The sequence below is a fragment of the Manduca sexta genome, chromosome 20 (assembly GCF_014839805.1).
Source record: "Manduca sexta isolate Smith_Timp_Sample1 chromosome 20, JHU_Msex_v1.0, whole genome shotgun sequence".
Classification (NCBI taxonomy): Eukaryota; Metazoa; Arthropoda; class Insecta; order Lepidoptera; family Sphingidae; genus Manduca; species Manduca sexta.
In genome coordinates this window covers 2,198,828-2,218,218 of record NC_051134.1, presented here as the reverse complement: position 1 = coordinate 2,218,218, position 19,391 = coordinate 2,198,828, and the positions used below count along the sequence as shown (strand labels likewise).

Here is a 19,391-nt window from a genome sequence, read left to right as displayed (position 1 = left end):
ATTAAACTAACTGGTCCATTATACAAGATGTCGGTGATACAGAAGGTTTTAATATAAATCATCAACATATAAATTAATATTGCTTAATTTTTGTTGGAGTACTGCGATATTTCATATAAGTTTTTGATACAACAGCTTATTATCTTGTTTGATTCGTTCTTTGCTAGGGTGGTAATTGGTCAGAGTTTACCTCCTTGCAGTTCACCCCTGGCAACAACCCAGGCAGCGAAATTATTCTGACTGTTTTAGGCACGCTGAAAAGTTCTCTCTGAACGTCATATGCTATCATATGGTTATAAATTCATCGCTGTTTTTCGCAAGTTTTCTCTATTTGACATTGGTGGACAAAGATTAATCCAAAAATAATTTTTACATCAAACCTTCAACAGATTCAAAAAACTAATATTATTTATTTACCTGGAGTATTAATTAAGTTAAAAAACATGTAAACATTTATTGTTATTTTCTTGACGTATGCACTATTAAACGTTCTTCTGGTACTAGAAAGGCAATAGAATCTAGAACGTCTAGTATTTTCCTTGCAATGGTTTGCTAATTTTAATTAGCTCATTGCGAGCAACGGTCCTTAATAAATGATTTTTACAGTACCTCAAACCAACCACTCACTTAAATTAATTTGCTTTTCTAAGTATTATAGCCCCAACACAAACTTCAAAGACGGAGTTTGTTTCTTTCAATGAGTCTTGATAATCGAGACAGTTATAAGGAAAAAAAGTTCCTTAAGTACACAAAAAATGTTTTTAAAGAACTTTATTAACCTCGTTTCCCATTTCCTTAAAGTAATGCCAAATGAAAAAGGCTATGTTCCGTTATCTTTGTTAAATATTTGATAAAGTGCAATGAATTACCATTTATTATATTAATAATGCGGCAATGATAACATCAAACAAGATTAACCATGCCAACAATTTATTAAATCTTTTTTCTACACTAAAATAATAATAAAAAATTAACGTATTTATTTCGGAATACGGTAACTACATACAAGGCAAATATTTTCTACTCGCTACTGCCTAAATACCTATCATAAGCCAATCGCCCTAAAAATTAAAGCAACTATTACTTTATTATTTAACCTTTAAAACTATTTACCTATTTCAAAATTTAGAATCAATTTATTCACATTTTCATTTAGTGCCTAATTTCTATCTATTCTAATTCAAATGTTCTAAGGAGAGTTTACGATTTTTTGCCATTCCTAATAAAATATTGTCTGTCGAAGCTGAAGTGGAATTTTGTAAAATTTCATCTTTACTAGCAACAGAATGGTAATCATTCATTTCCGACCATGCTGGATCAGATTTTGCTATCCTTTTTCGTTCTTTAATTTTAGTATACAGCAAAACAGAGACCATAATAAAGAACACAATAAAACCTAAAGTGCAACCAACAATTAACCCTAATCGACGGTTTAGCACTGAAGCCAATCCTACTTTATTTTTCGCTGGTAATTTTGTAATAAGCTTGTTTTCAAACGTGTTAAACGAAATGCATTCGCTTGACGGTGATCGCATTAATATAGTTGCAGCGATATCTTGGCTTATTGTAGCTGTAACGTTAATTTGATCAACAATAATAGCTGTTCTATTGTTTTCTAAAGTTTCTTCCTCTTCGTATTCAATAGGATCTTCGGCTAACGTAATTATACAAACAACGTAATTCATATTTCTTTCCAAATCGGTAATGCGTGTAGAAACTTCATTCTTTTCTAAATATATTGTATTGACCTGAAAATCAATGGATATTATTTTTTTTGTATTATTGTTCAAATAACTGTAAAAAAAAATTAAAATTTGTAAAACTTACATCAGAATTAACATCTTCTCCGTAATAAAGTATTTGCAAGGCTTTTATTGCAGTGCGATTTCTTATGAACCATGAAACTGAAACTGAATTGTCTTTATGCTTATCTACAGACAGCTGAGATATAACGGGAATATCACATTTTTCCTTAGGATATTCATTATTGAGGCAGGTTACTGCATTTGGTTTTATAATTTTAGGGTGATCTTGTATCCAAACCCAAGTATTATCTTTTTGGCAACTGCATAGAATAATGTTATCTGCAAAAAAAAACAAAAATTGTAATATACATTTAAAAAATTATATATTTTCTTTACGTCATTCACTCACCTTTAACGGATATTTCTTGAATATGATTTTCTACAGAAGCCAAAAGTTCCAAAGGAATTGACTGAAGTTTGTTGTGATCCAAATCAATTTGGATTATTTTGTTTAAATTGCGGAATGCGGTAACTGATATATATTTTATGTAGTTATGACTTAAATTCAAAACGGTAAGTTCTCTGAGATGGATTAGATCTTCATTCAGTATATTTTGCAACTTGTTATAAGAGAGATCCAAAAGTTTCAGATCGTTCAACTCGTCGGCAAAAGATTCCATTGACTCAATATTATTATTTGATAAGCATAACGTTCTTAGTTTGGTTAAACCTCGAAAATTACTTGTCTTAAGTTGAGAAATTCTGTTATAACTGAGGTCTAAATTCTCCAAAAAAATTAATGTCAAGAATGGACTTATAGGCAAACGCCGGATTTTGTTAAATTTGAGATAAAGGTGACGGAGATTGGTGAAGAGTTCGAATGTGATATCATCAACATTTGTCATGTTTGTGGCACAAATGTGTAATTCATATAAGTTTGCTACTAGTGAATTATTGTCTATCCTATTTGACATGGTCCAAGACACGGTGGGATTCTTACTGATATCAACATTCATTAACGAAATACCTACTCTCTTATAAGATAATAAGAAATCAAAATGCACTATGTCATTATTTGAAACATTTACGTAGAGAATGTTTGGAAAGATATCAAATATAACTACAGGTAAATTTTCTAATCTATTATAACTTATGTCGAACGATATTAATTCGTTGAATTCTAATTTCTTTCTCACTATTATAGATTTTATTTCATTCTTTCTTAGTGTCAAATATTTTAACTTAATTAACTTTTCTAAACCGGTGAGTTCTATTTTTGGTAACAAATTATCTGCGACGTCTAACGTCTCGACTTCAGTAAAGTCGTAAAAAGCATCGTATGGCATATAATCTAAAAAGTTATTGCTAATGTTGAACTCAGACATGGAATTTCCTGCAACTAATAAATTTGAAGGTATTGTACTAATAATGTTCTGCGCTAAATTCAGTCTCAACAAATTTCTATTATACTTGAACGTACCCTCAAAAATGTGTTCTATATTACAGTGCTCAAGATATAATACTTCTAAAAGCGGGAGTTGGGAGAACGAATCTGCAGGCAAAGAGTCAAGGACGTTGAAAGACAGTGATAAATGTTTTAATCCGGGGACATTGATAGATGCCAAATCAACTGATTTAAGAGAGTTATTTTTGAGTGAAAGTGTTTTTAAATTGTTTAGTCCGAAGAATGTGTCATTTTCGATGTGCTCTACTTCGCAATTATCAACATACAGAGAGCTGAGTGGTAAACTTTGCTGAAACATATTTTTATGAAGCACTCTGAGTGGATTAAATGAGAGATTTAAGCTTCTTAGCTTTTTAAGCGTTTCAAAAGCCATGTCGTAAATAAAAGTTATTGCATTATATGAAACATCCAAGTCTTCTAATTCACTTAAACCGAAAAATGTATAATTCGTTATATTTCGAATGAAGTTATTTTGTAACTCCAAAGATCTTGTTGAATTTAAATGTTGTAATGAAAAATCTTCAATGATTGAGATTTCATTGTTGTCGAGTTCAAGACGAGTGATGAAATTCAAATTGCGAAAGGTATTTTTTGTAACAAATTTTATGTGATTATATCTCAAACTAAAATAATTCAAATTATTCTGCGATTGAAACATAAAATTACTTATGAGAGATAATGAATTGAACTCAAGGTGCAGCGTGAGTAAGTTGGAGCTCGATTTGGGCAAAACATCGTTTAAATTTATGAGGTAATTATTATGCAGACTAAGGTATTTTAAATCTCTCATTTCTGTGAATGCTCCTGACTCAATAAAAGTGATTTCATTGTGGTCCAAATGAATTTCTTCTACTTTAGCGGAATTGGCAAAAGAATATTTGGAAATAAATTTTAATTTGTTATTATTAAATCTAATTTCGTTAACATTAATTAAAGATCCTAAAGTGTGGTTGTTAATCTCTGAAAACATATTATTGTCTAGTCTTATTTTTATTATATTCCTATTATTTATAAAAATATTATGTGGCACTTGATGTAAATAATTAAACTCTAAATGAATTTTAACTAGATTTTCTAAATGACTAAAGCTCTCACCATGTATATAACTTATACAGTTCTTATCTAAGTGTATTAATTTAATTTTATTAGAATTAAGAAAAGAGTCCATTGGCACATCTAAAATGTTATTGTGATTTAAGAATATTTCCGTAAGCGACGGTAAATTGCAAAACAGTCCGTGAATGTGATGCAAATGATTGTAACTCAAATCTACGAATTCCAAATAATGATTCATTTGAAAAATATTAGGGTTTAAAACTTTAATTCTATTGTAACTTAAGTCTAGGGATTTTAAGTTTGCCAACGAATAAAAGGGCTTTTGTAATGAATATTATTGATAAAATTAAAATGAAATGATAATGTCACCAGGGACGGACAAAATTTAAGGCAGTCTTCTGAAATAAATTCAAAATTATTGGAATTCATATTGAGGTACTCTAAGGATATTAAATCTGCATTCTCAACAGTGGGAAATGAAGAAATTTCATTCCAAGCCAACGTTAATGATCGGAGATGCCTCAACTTAGCAATGGCCGCAATAGGGAATGTTGTAAGATTATTTTCACTCAAATCTATTTTAGTCAAAGATAATTCCAGACCGGTGAAAGCAGTTTCTGATATATCGCGTAATACATTCGCTTTTATGTTCAGTTTTACTAGCGGAAGCCCGTAAAAGCTGTAACTGGGTATCTCCTCGATATAATTAGACGTCAAGTCGATTGATAATAATTTCAGCATGCTTGACAATGCTTTTTGAGGGATTACTTTGAGCTTACTCGATTCAAAACTCAATGTTTCAAGGCACTTTCTCAGCGGCATAAATGTGTCGTCGCCAATATCTTTTATACTCGTTCTTGAAATATGTATATACTTTATACAAACGCCCTGAGGTATAAAATGAGGTACCAAAACATCTTCGTTGTCTTCGAGGTCATAAACTGACAGTGAGTGAACATAAGACACGCTTTTGAGCGCATTGTTTACGTCTTTTATGTCCGCGTATTGGCAATCGAGAAATAAACCTGAAATGTACCAAATTTCTTACTAATACTTTCGTTTACATTTTTATCTTATAGTATACAATAGCAACATTGATGTTCATAGATGATATTTGTACAAAATTGCTTAGTATATAGTAATCAAGTGAAATTTTAAAAGCTGAAAATGTTTCTATTGTTCTTTTATTTCCTGTCCTGAACCAAACTCTACTTGAAATAAAGCAACTTAATTCGCTACCACATATATTTTAAATCAATCTTACCATCTTCGGATGTATAACACGAACATTTACTGGTTTTAGTTAAGTCGGGACAACCCAAGGTATTTTGAGCTCGTAAAACGGTGGGTAATACCAGTAATAAAGGAATAATTTGCAACACGTCTCGATCATTTCTCCTTCTTTTGTAGCATACAGTTATTTTCATAGTTACATTATTATGAAATTATTCACATCTTATTGCCGGCTGATTGTTTAACCTGCAACAAAAACATATCTATTAAATCAAGCCTCTTGTTGTTAGTACGGATATGAAATTATGTTTGTATATATATTTTATGTGTATTTATATATTAAATATAATTTGTGTATGATGGTTGTTTATAAGTCATCATAAATAAGTATCCGGATCTGTTCACATTGTAAGTCTTTGTATTATAGTAAAATTTTCATTGTGGACTTTCTCTGTATTAAAATTAGGTAGCCAATATGTTAATGCGGACCTTCGACTATCTTTGCGCAATTTTATAATCTAAACATAATTTGCAGTTTATGCGCGTACTTAAAACACATAAATATCTTCATAAAATTTAATTTAGAATAATATTATTAGTTAAATCAAAGGTAGATTTAGTATCTTATTGTTTAAACCCATTCTAGTAATTAATATTTAACTAAATCCTATACTTAAACTAATCCAAATAAATGAATGCAGCGTAGGGTGTTAATGCAACTGCAATGCTGGATTACAAGAATAGAGCTTTGATATGAAATTGAAAATAACATCCATATAACATTTAATACTATCGAAGATGCTGAGGCCGCCGGATCTCCTATAAATCAACGCAATCGAATTTCTGCTTATTGATTTTCCGGATTAATTTTTATATATTCGCAAACATGGCTTTGATTGGTTCAAAGCTGTGAGGCATCTTGAGATATAATATTTATGAAATGTAAATAAAACACTGTTAATGCCCTGTTAAACGATCAAATTATTCGATAGTATGTAGCTTTGTTTGATAGGTTTGTCAAGCAGTCGATACGATTGACGGCGTGTTTGTCAAACAAGTTTAAATGTGTTTGGCTGTGTTTGTTAAACAATATGTCAGTAGTAGTCGTCTTAAAACAAATTGTCGAAAATGTTTTATCTGAATTATTACTCATTGTAATCACTTGGTACGAAAAAGTCACGTCACGACCAATAAAAACCACGACTACGGGCAAATTGGTAAATTTTCTTTTAATGTTAGGTTTGATGGTTTAAGTTATTGTTTAATGAAAACGTGAAGTTTGACAAACAAATTGGATCGTTTACAGTTGCAATTTATAGATTTTTGGATATATTTAATTGTGATTCAGTTGATTTTCCCTAATTAATGCAGGTAGGTTGAGCAAGTATTTCTTGATTTGATTATAAAGGTCTTTGGATTTGATTTTGACTCGGTGTTTATAGATATAATTGGCACTTATGGAAACAATCAGTAGAAAATCTTGTAGATGGAAAAAGTTAAATTATGATCTAAAAAAACACTTTGCAATGACCATCGTCCTTATAACAATATAAATATTGGTCTAGAATATAAACATAGATTAAAAACCATCAAATAATAGATCACTAACCTAACCTGATGCGACCTACATTTGCATAATGTTACGTTCGTAGATATTAACTTATTGTTTAGCATTCGTTTTATTTTGAACCAAATGTTCAACAAACCGAAGAAGTCTTTATAGCTTATGTTTCTATTAATTAGGTCACAGTTTTGCTGAGATTTGCAACAATTCATATTTACGTTCTATACTTTTTAGCTTCTAGAATTCTGTGAACTGTAAACTTTATATTACTATATTTTACAAATCTTCATAATGTAGTGTCCACTTCCCCTCGTTATATACACCTTTTCTTTTCACCAACCCAAGATTGTTTGCAAGTACCTAATACCTTTGGAATTAAGTTCGCATTTTTATTTTTGTAAGTATATAAAGCGCTTTAAATAAATATATAAATAATTAAATTAAATTCCTATACTTGGGCAAAGCCTTGAGGAACCCATAATCAATACTAAATAGTGCGGTAGACCGCTACAGCGCCAGATTCAGTATATCAGGCGGCACGAAGTCTGGAATTGACAGAGTCGAACACAAAACCTCCATAAATAGGAAGCGTGGGAAAAGGCTTACGTACAAGAATAGACGACTAAGTGAAGGTTCGAAGCATTATTTATATTTGACCATCCAATTTAATATACGTGAGCTCAAATGGAAAAATTTAGGCGCGTAAAATTTACACGCCGTTCATAAATTGAAACATAGGTACATTAATAATTTGTCTTATTACAAATACTACTAACTTTTGGTTGAGGTTTTGCTCGAGTGAAAGAGTTTTCCGGGATAAAACTCCCGGCATATATAAATAAAAAGTAGCTTATGTCCTTGCCAGGGTATCAAACTATCTCGATACCAAATTTCGGTATGGAAATAGAGTAGTTTTCGAGTTTATCGTTATGAGATAGACAGACGCGGCTGGGAATTTGTTTTTTATTATAGAATAAAAAATACGAGCTTGATGTTAATAAGGTAATTAATATTGTATATGGCCTAAGGCTAAGCTAAGGCTTTTATTATATGTACGAAGTAAGGGTTGGGTATTTCTGTGAGTTTCGTTCGTTCGTTAATATTTAGTTTTCAAAAAAGTGATTGCGCGCGATTCGGAGTTCGCTCCACCGTAACCATCGGCTCAAGCGCACATTATCATTATCATACAGTACGTGTTATATTAGCTTCGTAGACATTAAAATGTAGCTTCGTGAATATTTCGATGTAGCTTCGTAGACCATGCAAGCTAATTGCGATTTATGTTTTAAAAATATATATTGTTTTAAAAACGAACTTCCCTATAAACCGACACGATATCAATTCAATTACTTAATAATTATATAATATATATAATTCTACATTCTATTGAGGATTTATTTTTTAATATTTTTTTACAATATTTGTCTATCATTTTATTTTGATTTTATAAAGCATCCGTAACAGCAGTGGCTTAACAGGATAGCGGTATAATATAAATTCTGTTGTATGGAGACTGTACCTACAAAAATATATATCGATGTAGTTAAAATTGCTGAGTAGTATGTAAGTTGTTCAGGTAGATGATAGATTACAACAAAGATTGTTCTTACAAACGCCTCTTTGGTTTAGTGACAGCCCACTTGGGCTCTGGGTCATGTAGTTTCGAGTTTTATTCCTTAGTTTGTAGCGTATGACCTTCCACACATTGGATTATGTCTGATATGACGACAGGCATGCTACATGCCTGACGTTTCTTTTTTTATTGCTTTGAATGACGAGACGAGCTTGCTGTTCGAGTGGTGGTAAACGATACGACCGCCCATAAACAGCAGAAACACCATCCAATACGTTGAATCCCAAAGTACTGTTTGGTATTTCACTGTACTCGCTATCCTGATACATGAGATGTTAAGTCTTATTATGTCCAGTAGTTACACTGGCTACAATTTTCTTCTAACCGGAACACAACAGTAACTACACACTGCTGCTTGGCAGCAATAGACATTGCGGTGGTACCTACTCAGGCGGACCAACCCATATGAGAGACCTACCACCAGTAGGTTATGTAAATATAAAGTTTGAGTGTACTATTTGTACCTCTGTTTACACATTCGGAGGTGAAGCGCGAAGATATAGATTATATAGTAAGATGTTACGTCATAGTACAGCTATATCGCTTATGTATATATAGTGCTCGACGGACAAAGTCGGAAGGCCTCAAATAAAAAGTCGGCTCAAAAATTCCAATTCTAAATGGCCCACTAGTCACCCGAAATGGACGAGTGTTGGCCTACATACGACTCGCTGCAGGGCAGAGACGTCATTCGTTTCAGTCACGGTATTAAAGTAACATATCCTATCTATTAAAATATTCCATCTACAACGAGTAAACGAGTGAAGATTATTTGAACAGATTATAAATATTAATAGACTGAATAATTTTTGGTTAATAATTTTTGAATTTCGAATCTATTTTTGACGTAGTTCCCAAGGGTGACGCATATTTTTTTAATATTTAATACTGTTTGCGTCCACGGGTAAGGTTTGACCTTGAATCTTCACGCTAGGGAGTCAGTTACTTATACTCGTATAAGGATATACTATATGTGTTGACAGAATTCTCAAATATTCCATTTTAAATTTAGTCAAAGTAGGTTATTTTAATCCTTAATACACTCTAGAGTTTAATTTACGAAAATTTCTAGTACTCTTTCCGACACGAATATAACCCCTCAAAGCACAATCGATCGAGGTATATGACGTATATAAACTTACGTTGGTTTACATATTGATATATCTTTCGACATATAATCCTTAGAGAAGCCCGTCTCATTGTAGCATGATTTGACGCTCATGTACTTGAACCAATACAAGAGGTATTTGGAGATGTTACGGTTATAACGCAGGCTGTAGAGGCTCTAGACTTAATACTTACTCAGATTATAAACGGGCTACCGCTGCGTCTGCAGATCATGTTAATAATATAGCACATATCGGCAATATACATTGTATAAACTAAAACCATTGTCCCGTTTACGAACACATTCAGTTAGGCTTTACTGCATTGAAATTAAATATAATAAAAGAAATATGATACACAAATTAAAACGTTACACAACACACAAATATTAAACGAAAATAGCTCATAATAGTCATGCTCAAACGATACCAAATTAAACTTAATCACAAATGTAAATTAATACTTGTAAACAAACTAAAAGTTACTGTGAAATATTTACAAACTCACCAGCTTTTCCTCCGTTGCTAGCTAATTAGGAAACGGCGTTATCCTGTTGGAGATAAGGTCTATATTCCCGGCGCACGGTCAAAGTTAGGGCCCAAGTGCGCCGGTCCTAGACACGCGTGAAACAAGCTGAATTTCAATCACTTTTTAAGTATTTGTATCGGTTTTATGTGTATGCGGTATTCGCAGCACAGAGCGCCTGGGGTCATTAGAAAGCTCGAGTGAAGACTGCCGCGGCGGCGCGCGCTGTGTAGGTCACCGCCGTTGTTGCGGCACCCCCGACCCACACTATTATTATACTTTTATGACGAATCGGATTTTACTGCACGAAAACTCGACTTTTTGTTGTGACGTGAGTACTTTATCATTGAGTGTTATTGAGTCGTGTAGGCGAATTAATGATTATTGACAGTTTTGAATACTTTACTTAAATATGAGCTCTATAGAGAGTTAATGTTATATAATAAATGTATTTCAAATTATGTAATATTTATGATTATAAATTAAATTATATACTTTGACTGGGATTAGTTAAATTAACAGCAGTAGTGTACGCATTCAAAATAAACTAATTATAATATTTTACGTTACAAAATTATTGTTCCAATTACACATGGCTGAATTTGACCTAAATAAGTGAAAAGCGATAAATATTTAATGTTAAAGCACGCTCGCCATGCTCGGCTTAATTTAGTAAATCCAAAGGTACAATTATAAACAATTACAAATGGCCTTGGTCGTTTATAACCATAAAATCTAATGTACAATTATTTGCAATTTGTATAAATTGCAAAAATACTATTCAGTAATAAATAAAAAATAATTGATGGATTATTCTGATTGGCTGATAGAAATTGCCTTATAGAAAAAGGAAATCCATTTTATGTCCATATTCTACCAATATTTCACACCACACTAGTTATGGCGTCGTATCCGAATTTCGACTCTATTACAGCCTAGTAATCGAACGCAGATACTAAATTAGATATACAAGATTTACAATAGCCTGGGGCCATAAAATCTCGAACAAGGCCTTGAGATTTCGCGACTCAATGTTCTCAGAGTTGGCAGTAAACCTACCGCGACACTTTGCACTTTCCAAATCTAGGTCATTAAACATTTTCGTATTCGTAGAAAATATATTTACGCGGATTTATGTGTCTGTTATGTACCTGCTAGTTTACACCCTAGATCAGAATACGTGTTCCTAATTGAAAGACTCCATTTTGGTTGTATACTAGCTTTTGTCCGCGGAAATGCCCACGTGAATTCTTTCACACAATGAATTATCCTAATTATGTTATAAATGCAAAAGTTTGTAAGAATGGATGTATGGATATATGTTTGTTCCTCTTTCACGAAAAAACTATTGAACGGATTTAAATGAAACTTTACAGTAATATTGGTTATGCCTCAGAATAACACATAGGCTACAATTTATAATGATTTTGTGGTAATTTGGTCATAATATAACGATATATATCAAGTAAGTCGGAAAAAAATTGCTATCTTGGCGTACGCTGCCTAAATCGTTGGAGTTGGACAAAGATAATGTACTGTAGGATTGTTTGTCTTAAATAGTTCTAAATAAAAGCCCGCGACAGCATATATCTACCTTTTATGTGGAAGCCACTATGACCAAAATAGTGAGCCATTTCTGTCTGTCTGTATCTTATCGATTTTCTCACTCGTGAAAACCTGACTATCCTAAAAACCGATATAAAGTAACGGTTTGATTGTTAATTTTGCGCAGCCGACAAAATGTTGTTTACGACCTTCAGTGGTGGCTATTCAGGCATATACGAAATAATATATATCCCACATCCATTTGAAAATAAGAAATTGAATTTGGAATATTGATTTCAAATTTGGAACTAAATGTTCCTAATGCAAAACACCCAAGGCTAAATTGTAACATACAGATAAACTCAATTTAATACCTAGTATGAGTGATATAAACAATCTACCAACAAAATTGGCTACTATTGATGAAAATTGCTGGGCAATACACAGGTAATGGAGAATGAATATATTGTTGAGACGTGTTAATGGTTTAAGACTCTTTATTTGACTGCACTCATTATACTAACTTAATACTATACATTACATGTCGTATATACTGCCGACTTATTTTGAGATAATCGAAATTTTGTAAATATAGTTCTATAGTTTTGTATGTCAAACTAAGATAGAGAAACTCTTTTAAGGTTTTTTAACAAGTTCGAAGCAAGATACCGTTATTTAGGTAAGTTCATTGGATGGGTATTTCTTTAAGCTATCTGACGACATAAAAATCAAGATTTTGGTAGTTTTTAAGATACCGCTGTTGAGCTTAATGCGGCAGTATACTAAGCACACACCTACACACACTTCAACAACCATAAGCGGTATGTAACATCTTATTTTCCTATAAAGGAGCTGTTTGTAAAAGTTACATTCAACAGAGTCGAAATTATCCTGTTTTCAGACTACTACGGTGGAATTGATAATTTTGCGGCGCCCATTTTTCTCCGACAGCTAATTTACCCGACATTTATAGCATCACTAGCTTTAACTCGCGACTTTATTTACATGAAGAAGAGTATAAATCTTGTTTACGTTTGATATTAAAATTAACTTTCTAAAGGCAAAGACTAAAGGGAAAATTATAGTACTTAATTTTCTTGTTCTGTTCAATTTTGAGCTTCTTTCCACAAAATGGTTATACAATAAATTGTTTTGGTTTGAAATATTTATACTCTCTTTTGGTTTGTTACGACATTGTAAATAAGCTTTTGTCCGCTACGGCATCTGCGTAGAGATCTCATTTGCTTGGAATCAGATGTTTGGCTGTCTCCATTATTTAAAATATAGTCCTATGAATATACAGTGTCGTTTTGACCTTACGTTACTGAATGTAACCACATACATATTTTTTTTTAAAAATAGGACTTTTCAATAAGTAACTTCCACTATAGGTGTAAAATAAAAATGTATAAGTAAGTTTTGAACAAGATAGAAATTAACAAAAAAAAAATATTGCAAGGCCAAAGCCACTATTACTACTCTTTAAAGAAAATTCGTCAAAGCGACAACATCATATTTCCTTACATAGAAAACTAAAACAGGGATTCTTGTTGAAAATATTCATTGTTCATGGAAAATGTGGTTTCATTTATTAACGCAATGTCAAAATGACCCTGTATAACAGCGGCATTTAGAAGACCTTTAACTATAACAGCGGCATTTAGAAGACCTATAACCTGACATACGTAGGTACATACCTGCGAACAGCTAACCATCGTGGCATACTAGTTAGTACGTTACCTGATCGATTTAATAAACATAATAAGCCATTTTTCTACTCAATAAGTAGGGTGATAGCCATCTTTGTAAGAACCATAAAATGGAGAAAAGAGAATTTAGGGGGTAAAAGAAAAAACAAGCTAATTTGACGAAAATATTATGTTTAAATTTTTTTATAATTGTAAGAAATACGTAGATATTGTAAAATTTCGCATAGTTATAAAATGTAGGTAGACATTTTATTGTATCCTTGACTTTTCGGATGATCAACACCCCAGCCCGCCCCGTGACTATGAAGGTTAGGTTAGGTTAGGCTAATGTGTTTCCTGCGGGGCCCGCAGCGCGTAGTGGCGCAGCGGGCGATCAGGGCGTACCGCACGGTCTCGTTTGAGGCGGCTTGCTTATTGGCCGGATTCCTGCCCTGGGATCTGGACGCCAGAGCCCTGTCAGAAGTCTTTCACTGGCGGGAGGAGGCGTTCAGTCGCGGGCAGCGTCCGGCCCTGAAGGAGGTGGAGGCCATGAGGGCCTCTCTACGGCGAGCCGCCGTGGAGGAGTGGCGTCTCAGACCGGAGGCCCCGTCAGCGGGGCTCCGGACCGTCGAGGCAGTGCGGCCTGTCTTTGCTGAGTGGCTGGACAGGCGCCACGGTGCGGCAACGTTTCGGTTGACGCAGGTACTCACCAGGCATGGCTGCTTCGGTGAGCATCTGTGCCGGATCGTGGGTACGGAGGTGTCGGCCGTGTGTCACCATTGTGACAACTGCCCGCTGGATACGGCTCAACACACTTTACAGTTGTGTCCAGCCTGGGACGAAGAGCGCAGCGCTCTCAGATCAGTCGTCGGAGGAGATCTCTCGCTGCCGGCCGTGGTCGCTTCCATGGTTGGCAGCCAGATGTCCTGGCGTGCGGTGGTCCACTTCTGCGAGGTGGTCATCTCGCAGAAGGAGGGTGCCGAGAGGGATTGGGAGAGGGAGGATCCCTCCCCCCGCCAGAGGAGACGCAGGAGGCGCCGGGTGGACGACTGACCGGCGTCTCCCACCCTGTGGATTGGGGGCGTTTGGAGAATTCCACCACGGTATCCCCTACCTGTCGTAAAAGGCGACTAATAGAGCAGGGGGCTGTCCGCCCTAGTGCATTTTTGTGCATCTTTGCACAATTTTCGGTTGACCGCCGGGATGGACGGCAGTGTGCAGTTGGTCTCATGCTGCCGTAGACGCCGAGGGCGTCCTTCGGTGCGCGGGGGCTTCTGAGCCCCCATAGGAGACGGGCCGCACTAGGCGGCACCGCGCAGGGGCGGCTGTGGATGTAGACTTAGGCATTTCCGTCAGAGGAAGCCTGCAGTCGTCCCTAATGCGCCGAAGAGGGCCACCGCGGAGTTTTAGTTGGTATGCCGTGCGTTGTATATAGGTTAGGGACTCGGCCCGGCGGTCGCCTGAAGGTCGACATCAAATCCGGGTCGTAAGGCACGGAGACCCCAACATAACCGCTCAGTCGCCCCCCACGAAGGCTGGGCGGTAGTCATAAGACACTTTCGCCGCGGAAAAAAAAAAAAAAGAAGGCTAATGTGTTTTAGCTCTTCTTTGCTCAGCATGCTTTGTCTATAGCTAGTTATCAAAAATCGGTTTCCAGAATCACGAGGGCCGCTATTTATGTCGTCCTTAGTGATTTTTGATATCATTATCATCATCATCATTTCAGCCGAGAATCGTCGACTGCTGGACAGAGGCCTGATTGAGCACCATAGGGGCCGCTTCTGGGCCGTCCTCATCCATCGGACTCCGGCGATCCTCACCAGGCTGTCGGTCCATTTGACAAGGCCTGCCTATGCTGCGTCTTTCAGTTCGTGGTCGCCACTCCAGAACTTTTCCGCCCCAACGGCCATCAGTTCTACGAGCTATTTACCCTGGCCAGTATCAGTATGGCATATATGAATCACTACGCCTCTAGTTTTTGTAAAGTATCAGTTAATAATTGCAGCGGGTAATAGAATCGTATTGATTTCAACGCCGCGCTACTGATAATAAAAGCCGCGTAATTTCAATATTGAAAGTCGCAATTAAGAGCAGTATTACTTTATACGAACACGAGACTGTTCTAATTTAGGAAATTAGCGTTATAAAAACTTTTGTCGTATAAATTACATTATCGTATTACAAAGGCATTAAAGCCAGACAGCCTAAATTCTTCGAAGTTCTAAACAGAAACAGTAAAATCTCACTACCTGTGAATAGACTATACTTTGACACTTCGACATCGCGTCTGGTATATTTAAACGACGGACTGGTCCAGGCATTTAGGTCAACATGTCGCCTTGTAGTCAATCTATATACGTAGATTTTCCGTCTACTAATAAAAACTAGGCTACGACTCTGCATGGATTATATTTTGCATTGCTAATGGCATTCCTTCACTTTTCATGTCACGGGTTTGCAATTCCTTTAGGAAAATGAATTATAACTGGACTGAAGTTTGCAATTTATTTATAACTTTTTAATGTCTGTTAATGAATAGTGAAACGGGTAATAAGACCTTGCGTTTTAATCTAAGTTTAAATGTAGTTAATTAATTGTATTGACACCGTTTGCAAATGCCTGATTACTTTCGTGTTTTCCTTTATGTTTAGGGTTAGGATAATAAATAAGAAAACGGCCTTGTTTTGATTTAGCAACTTAATTTACAAGAAACTGGCAATTTTGTGTGATCAATTATAGAATTTATCATGCACGGTTTATGAATTTTGATTCAATGAAAACAAATGCCACAAACATGTAAAATATTTTTTATTGAAGAACGTTTTTACTAAAAACTAATTACATTTTAATTCTGTTTAATTGTTTTTTACATCTTGTTTGAAGATCATATGCATTTATTCCGTCCCATGATAATATATTGTATGAAATCGTGTACTAGAGAGCTCAGTGTAAATTTAAACTTCAACATGGAATACATTTACATAATTCGTGTGTAAATGTTTCGTCATACGTATCACGCGTATTAAGAAAAACAAATCTCAGACCTTTTTAGAAAAATTGCGATTTCTTGCCACGTGAGTAATGAATTTAAAAAATAAAATATGCCCGAAGCCTTTGTTAGGTTTGAAGAACTTTAGTATGAATTATTTCGTTATTAAATATAAGAAAAATTACGAGCAATACGCTATTATAGTAAATTTTTGCCGTTTTAATATTGCAAGCATATCAGAACTGCTCTCGGGTTTCACTGGAAGGGCACTTTTATGATTTCTTTTTGCCATATTTTTATTATATATAAAGATTAACAGCGGAATAAAAGAAAATCTTTGAAAGATCTTTATTGCCTACAAGTGATTGAAATGAAAGAAAGCGATAGACAAGTTGGGGATGGCAGTAGGCGTTCATGGGCCGTCAATTCTCTTTACTCGATACGATATATTTTGGTGAATATTATTGCGCCCATATTATTCGGTTGCCTAACTTCTACTATAGATAAGTTTAAAGAAAGTGCAATATATTTCTCATTAAAAACGAAAGACAAGGTTCTCATATAGATAAAATAAACTAAATAAGTTAACAAATATTTTACTATTGCTATACGGTCCAAATTAATTCGAACTGCTGGACATTTAGTTCGCATATTCCATTTTCAGTTTAAATACTCTAAAATGTGTGGACTTCGATTCACGTCAATATTGGAATTTTTCGTATATTCAATTTATTAATTTGTTAAATGTACTCCACATTTATGGACATTTAATTTTTTTTAAAAAAATCCTCATACAGCCATCGCTTTAATCTAAGCATTTTCTATCAAACAGGACTCTGATAATGAAATTATTAACAAACTATTATGTCTAATAAATGGATTTGCTTACGAAGTAATGTTTATAATTTAATATTTGTAAAAGAAATACCTGTAGAAGATTCCAGTACTTAGATTAAAAAGGTATGATATTAAAGGGGGTGGATGCCATGAAGTGCGACTGCGAAGGCCTTTCTGAGTGTTTGTTTGATCCAATATTTGTCTCGAGATAAAGTGTTATTTGAATCAATCACTCGCCATGATGCCTACGAGGAGAGTAATCTTAATGTGGGATTAGAACTTAGTAGGCTTAACATCTAATATCTCAGGGTAACCCACTACAATGCCACGCAGTGTCTTATAATATAAATTTGCGATGTTATTGCTATTTTCTTAAAGATGTCAAGTCACTTGCCTCGGTGGCGTAATTATAATTGTACACGGTACGAGTACGTCTACCACGCTGAGGTACTGAATTCGAATCCCGCGCCGAGCCAAAATAATTGAGAATGGATTTTTACACCTTAAAAAAATTACTCAGTCGCAGCTCGGAGTCAGGAAGTTGGTGCTGTGATACCCCCGTGTCTTGGAAAGTATGTAAAGCCGTTGGTCTGCTCGACTGAACTTTCTCCGGTGATGTCGGATTGCCGTCTTATCGGACTATGTGTGTGAAGGAACAGAGAGTGCACCTGTGTATTGCGCACACATTTCTGCACTATAAAACCTCCCGCGTAAATGGCTGATGTCCGTTAAGATTTACCGCCGTGGTCGAAATTCGGTTAGGAAGAAATCATACCATCGCAAGATGAGTACCATACTCAACTCGTCATGCATTTTTCCAAAAAAACTCCGAATAAGTTATACATATTTTGATTTATAATATCGTTCAGTCATTTATTTACCATTTTTTTTAAAGGAGAGCACATAAACCAAAAAAAAAAATATCCTGGTAGTAGGCAAATATTTATTTGCTAAGTTATTATTTTTTGTTCGACAGAGCTTGTTTTTTGTTGTTTTGTTAGTAAGAGGGTACCCATAGCCATAGGAACAGTCTAGGTAGACAAAGTAGGCCACGGCAACACTCCCAGACGAAAATCTATTAAAAACTTTAGCTTTTATTTGCTAAATTTACCATTGCACTTTTACATTTTAAAAGTTTTCGTCATGGAGTCCGTAATTTGCAATTTGTAATTAAGATAGTGCTGCGACAGTTAAACGTACATTTCGCAACTTTGTGAATTTATTATTTGTGTCGCGAAGCGGTGTTACGTCATTTTTGCTATTTATATTGCTCTCATTTTAATAATATTAAACAGCTAATGTACTGACAGTATTAATGTAATAACTAAGCGAGGTGTAAGTAAAATTTCTTTACGGTATTCCTATCGATAAAAAATAACATATTTGTTGTATGCTTGTTAGCTATTTGTCACTTTTCTATATTTCAGTCTTCACATTTTATGTTTTAATGTTGGGTATTCGCATTTTAGTCAGAAGTTTTATATGCGAAGGTTTCTAAAACAAAATAACTGCCGCCGCTATTTAGTAACAGGGATAACACTTCAAACTTATCATACTGTTCGAGGCGTTTATTACTATGCAATGTCGGATATTAAAAACGCTCAGTGCTCCTCCGTGATGCCAATTGACATAATATAATTGTCGATGATTTGACTTTGTCATAGTTACGCTTGGCATCGATATCGCATCGAATTACGAATCAATATGTATAGGCTCCGCTCCACAAAGGAATAGCTTTGTATTACGCGCAGATAACGCACTACCTACCCACGTAGGTATGTACAGGCGGTGTCTGTTCGAAAGCTATTAATTCAGACAAGGCAGTTATCTACAGTATAGGCGTATCAAGCGAGGCTCATCGATTGTTGATTCAAACGACTTGTCGCGTACGTTTTGAGCGAAGGGAGGTTGATATGTACGCGCTGTCACGGCCTCCGCATTAAAGAGATACTGCGCGGCATAAATTTACCAGTTGGATCTGTGAATTAAGTGGGGTTTTATTTG

At 34.9% G+C, this 19,391-nt stretch overlaps 2 protein-coding genes across 2 annotated transcripts; both read right to left on the bottom strand.

Moving 5' to 3' along the window:
• Positions 1 to 593: 593 nt before the first annotated feature.
• On the bottom strand, positions 594 to 4,526 carry LOC115446033 (protein artichoke). Its single transcript, XM_030172579.2, has 3 exons — positions 2,155 to 4,526; positions 1,828 to 2,084; positions 594 to 1,748 (listed from the first exon to the last, which is right to left on the bottom strand). Exons 1-3 carry the CDS (start codon positions 4,502 to 4,504, stop codon positions 1,176 to 1,178), a joined length of 3,180 nt encoding a protein of 1,059 aa, XP_030028439.2. The 5' UTR covers positions 4,505 to 4,526; the 3' UTR covers positions 594 to 1,175.
• LOC119189965 (leucine-rich repeat-containing G-protein coupled receptor 6-like) lies at positions 4,508 to 10,523 on the bottom strand. The gene is made up of 3 exons (XM_037440812.1): positions 10,311 to 10,523; positions 5,531 to 5,745; positions 4,508 to 5,291 (listed from the first exon to the last, which is right to left on the bottom strand). The coding sequence occupies exons 2-3, from the start codon at positions 5,691 to 5,693 to the stop codon at positions 4,561 to 4,563; spliced, it is 894 nt and encodes a 297-aa protein (XP_037296709.1). The 5' UTR covers positions 5,694 to 5,745; positions 10,311 to 10,523; the 3' UTR covers positions 4,508 to 4,560.
• Between the last annotated feature and the right edge of the window lie 8,868 nt (positions 10,524 to 19,391).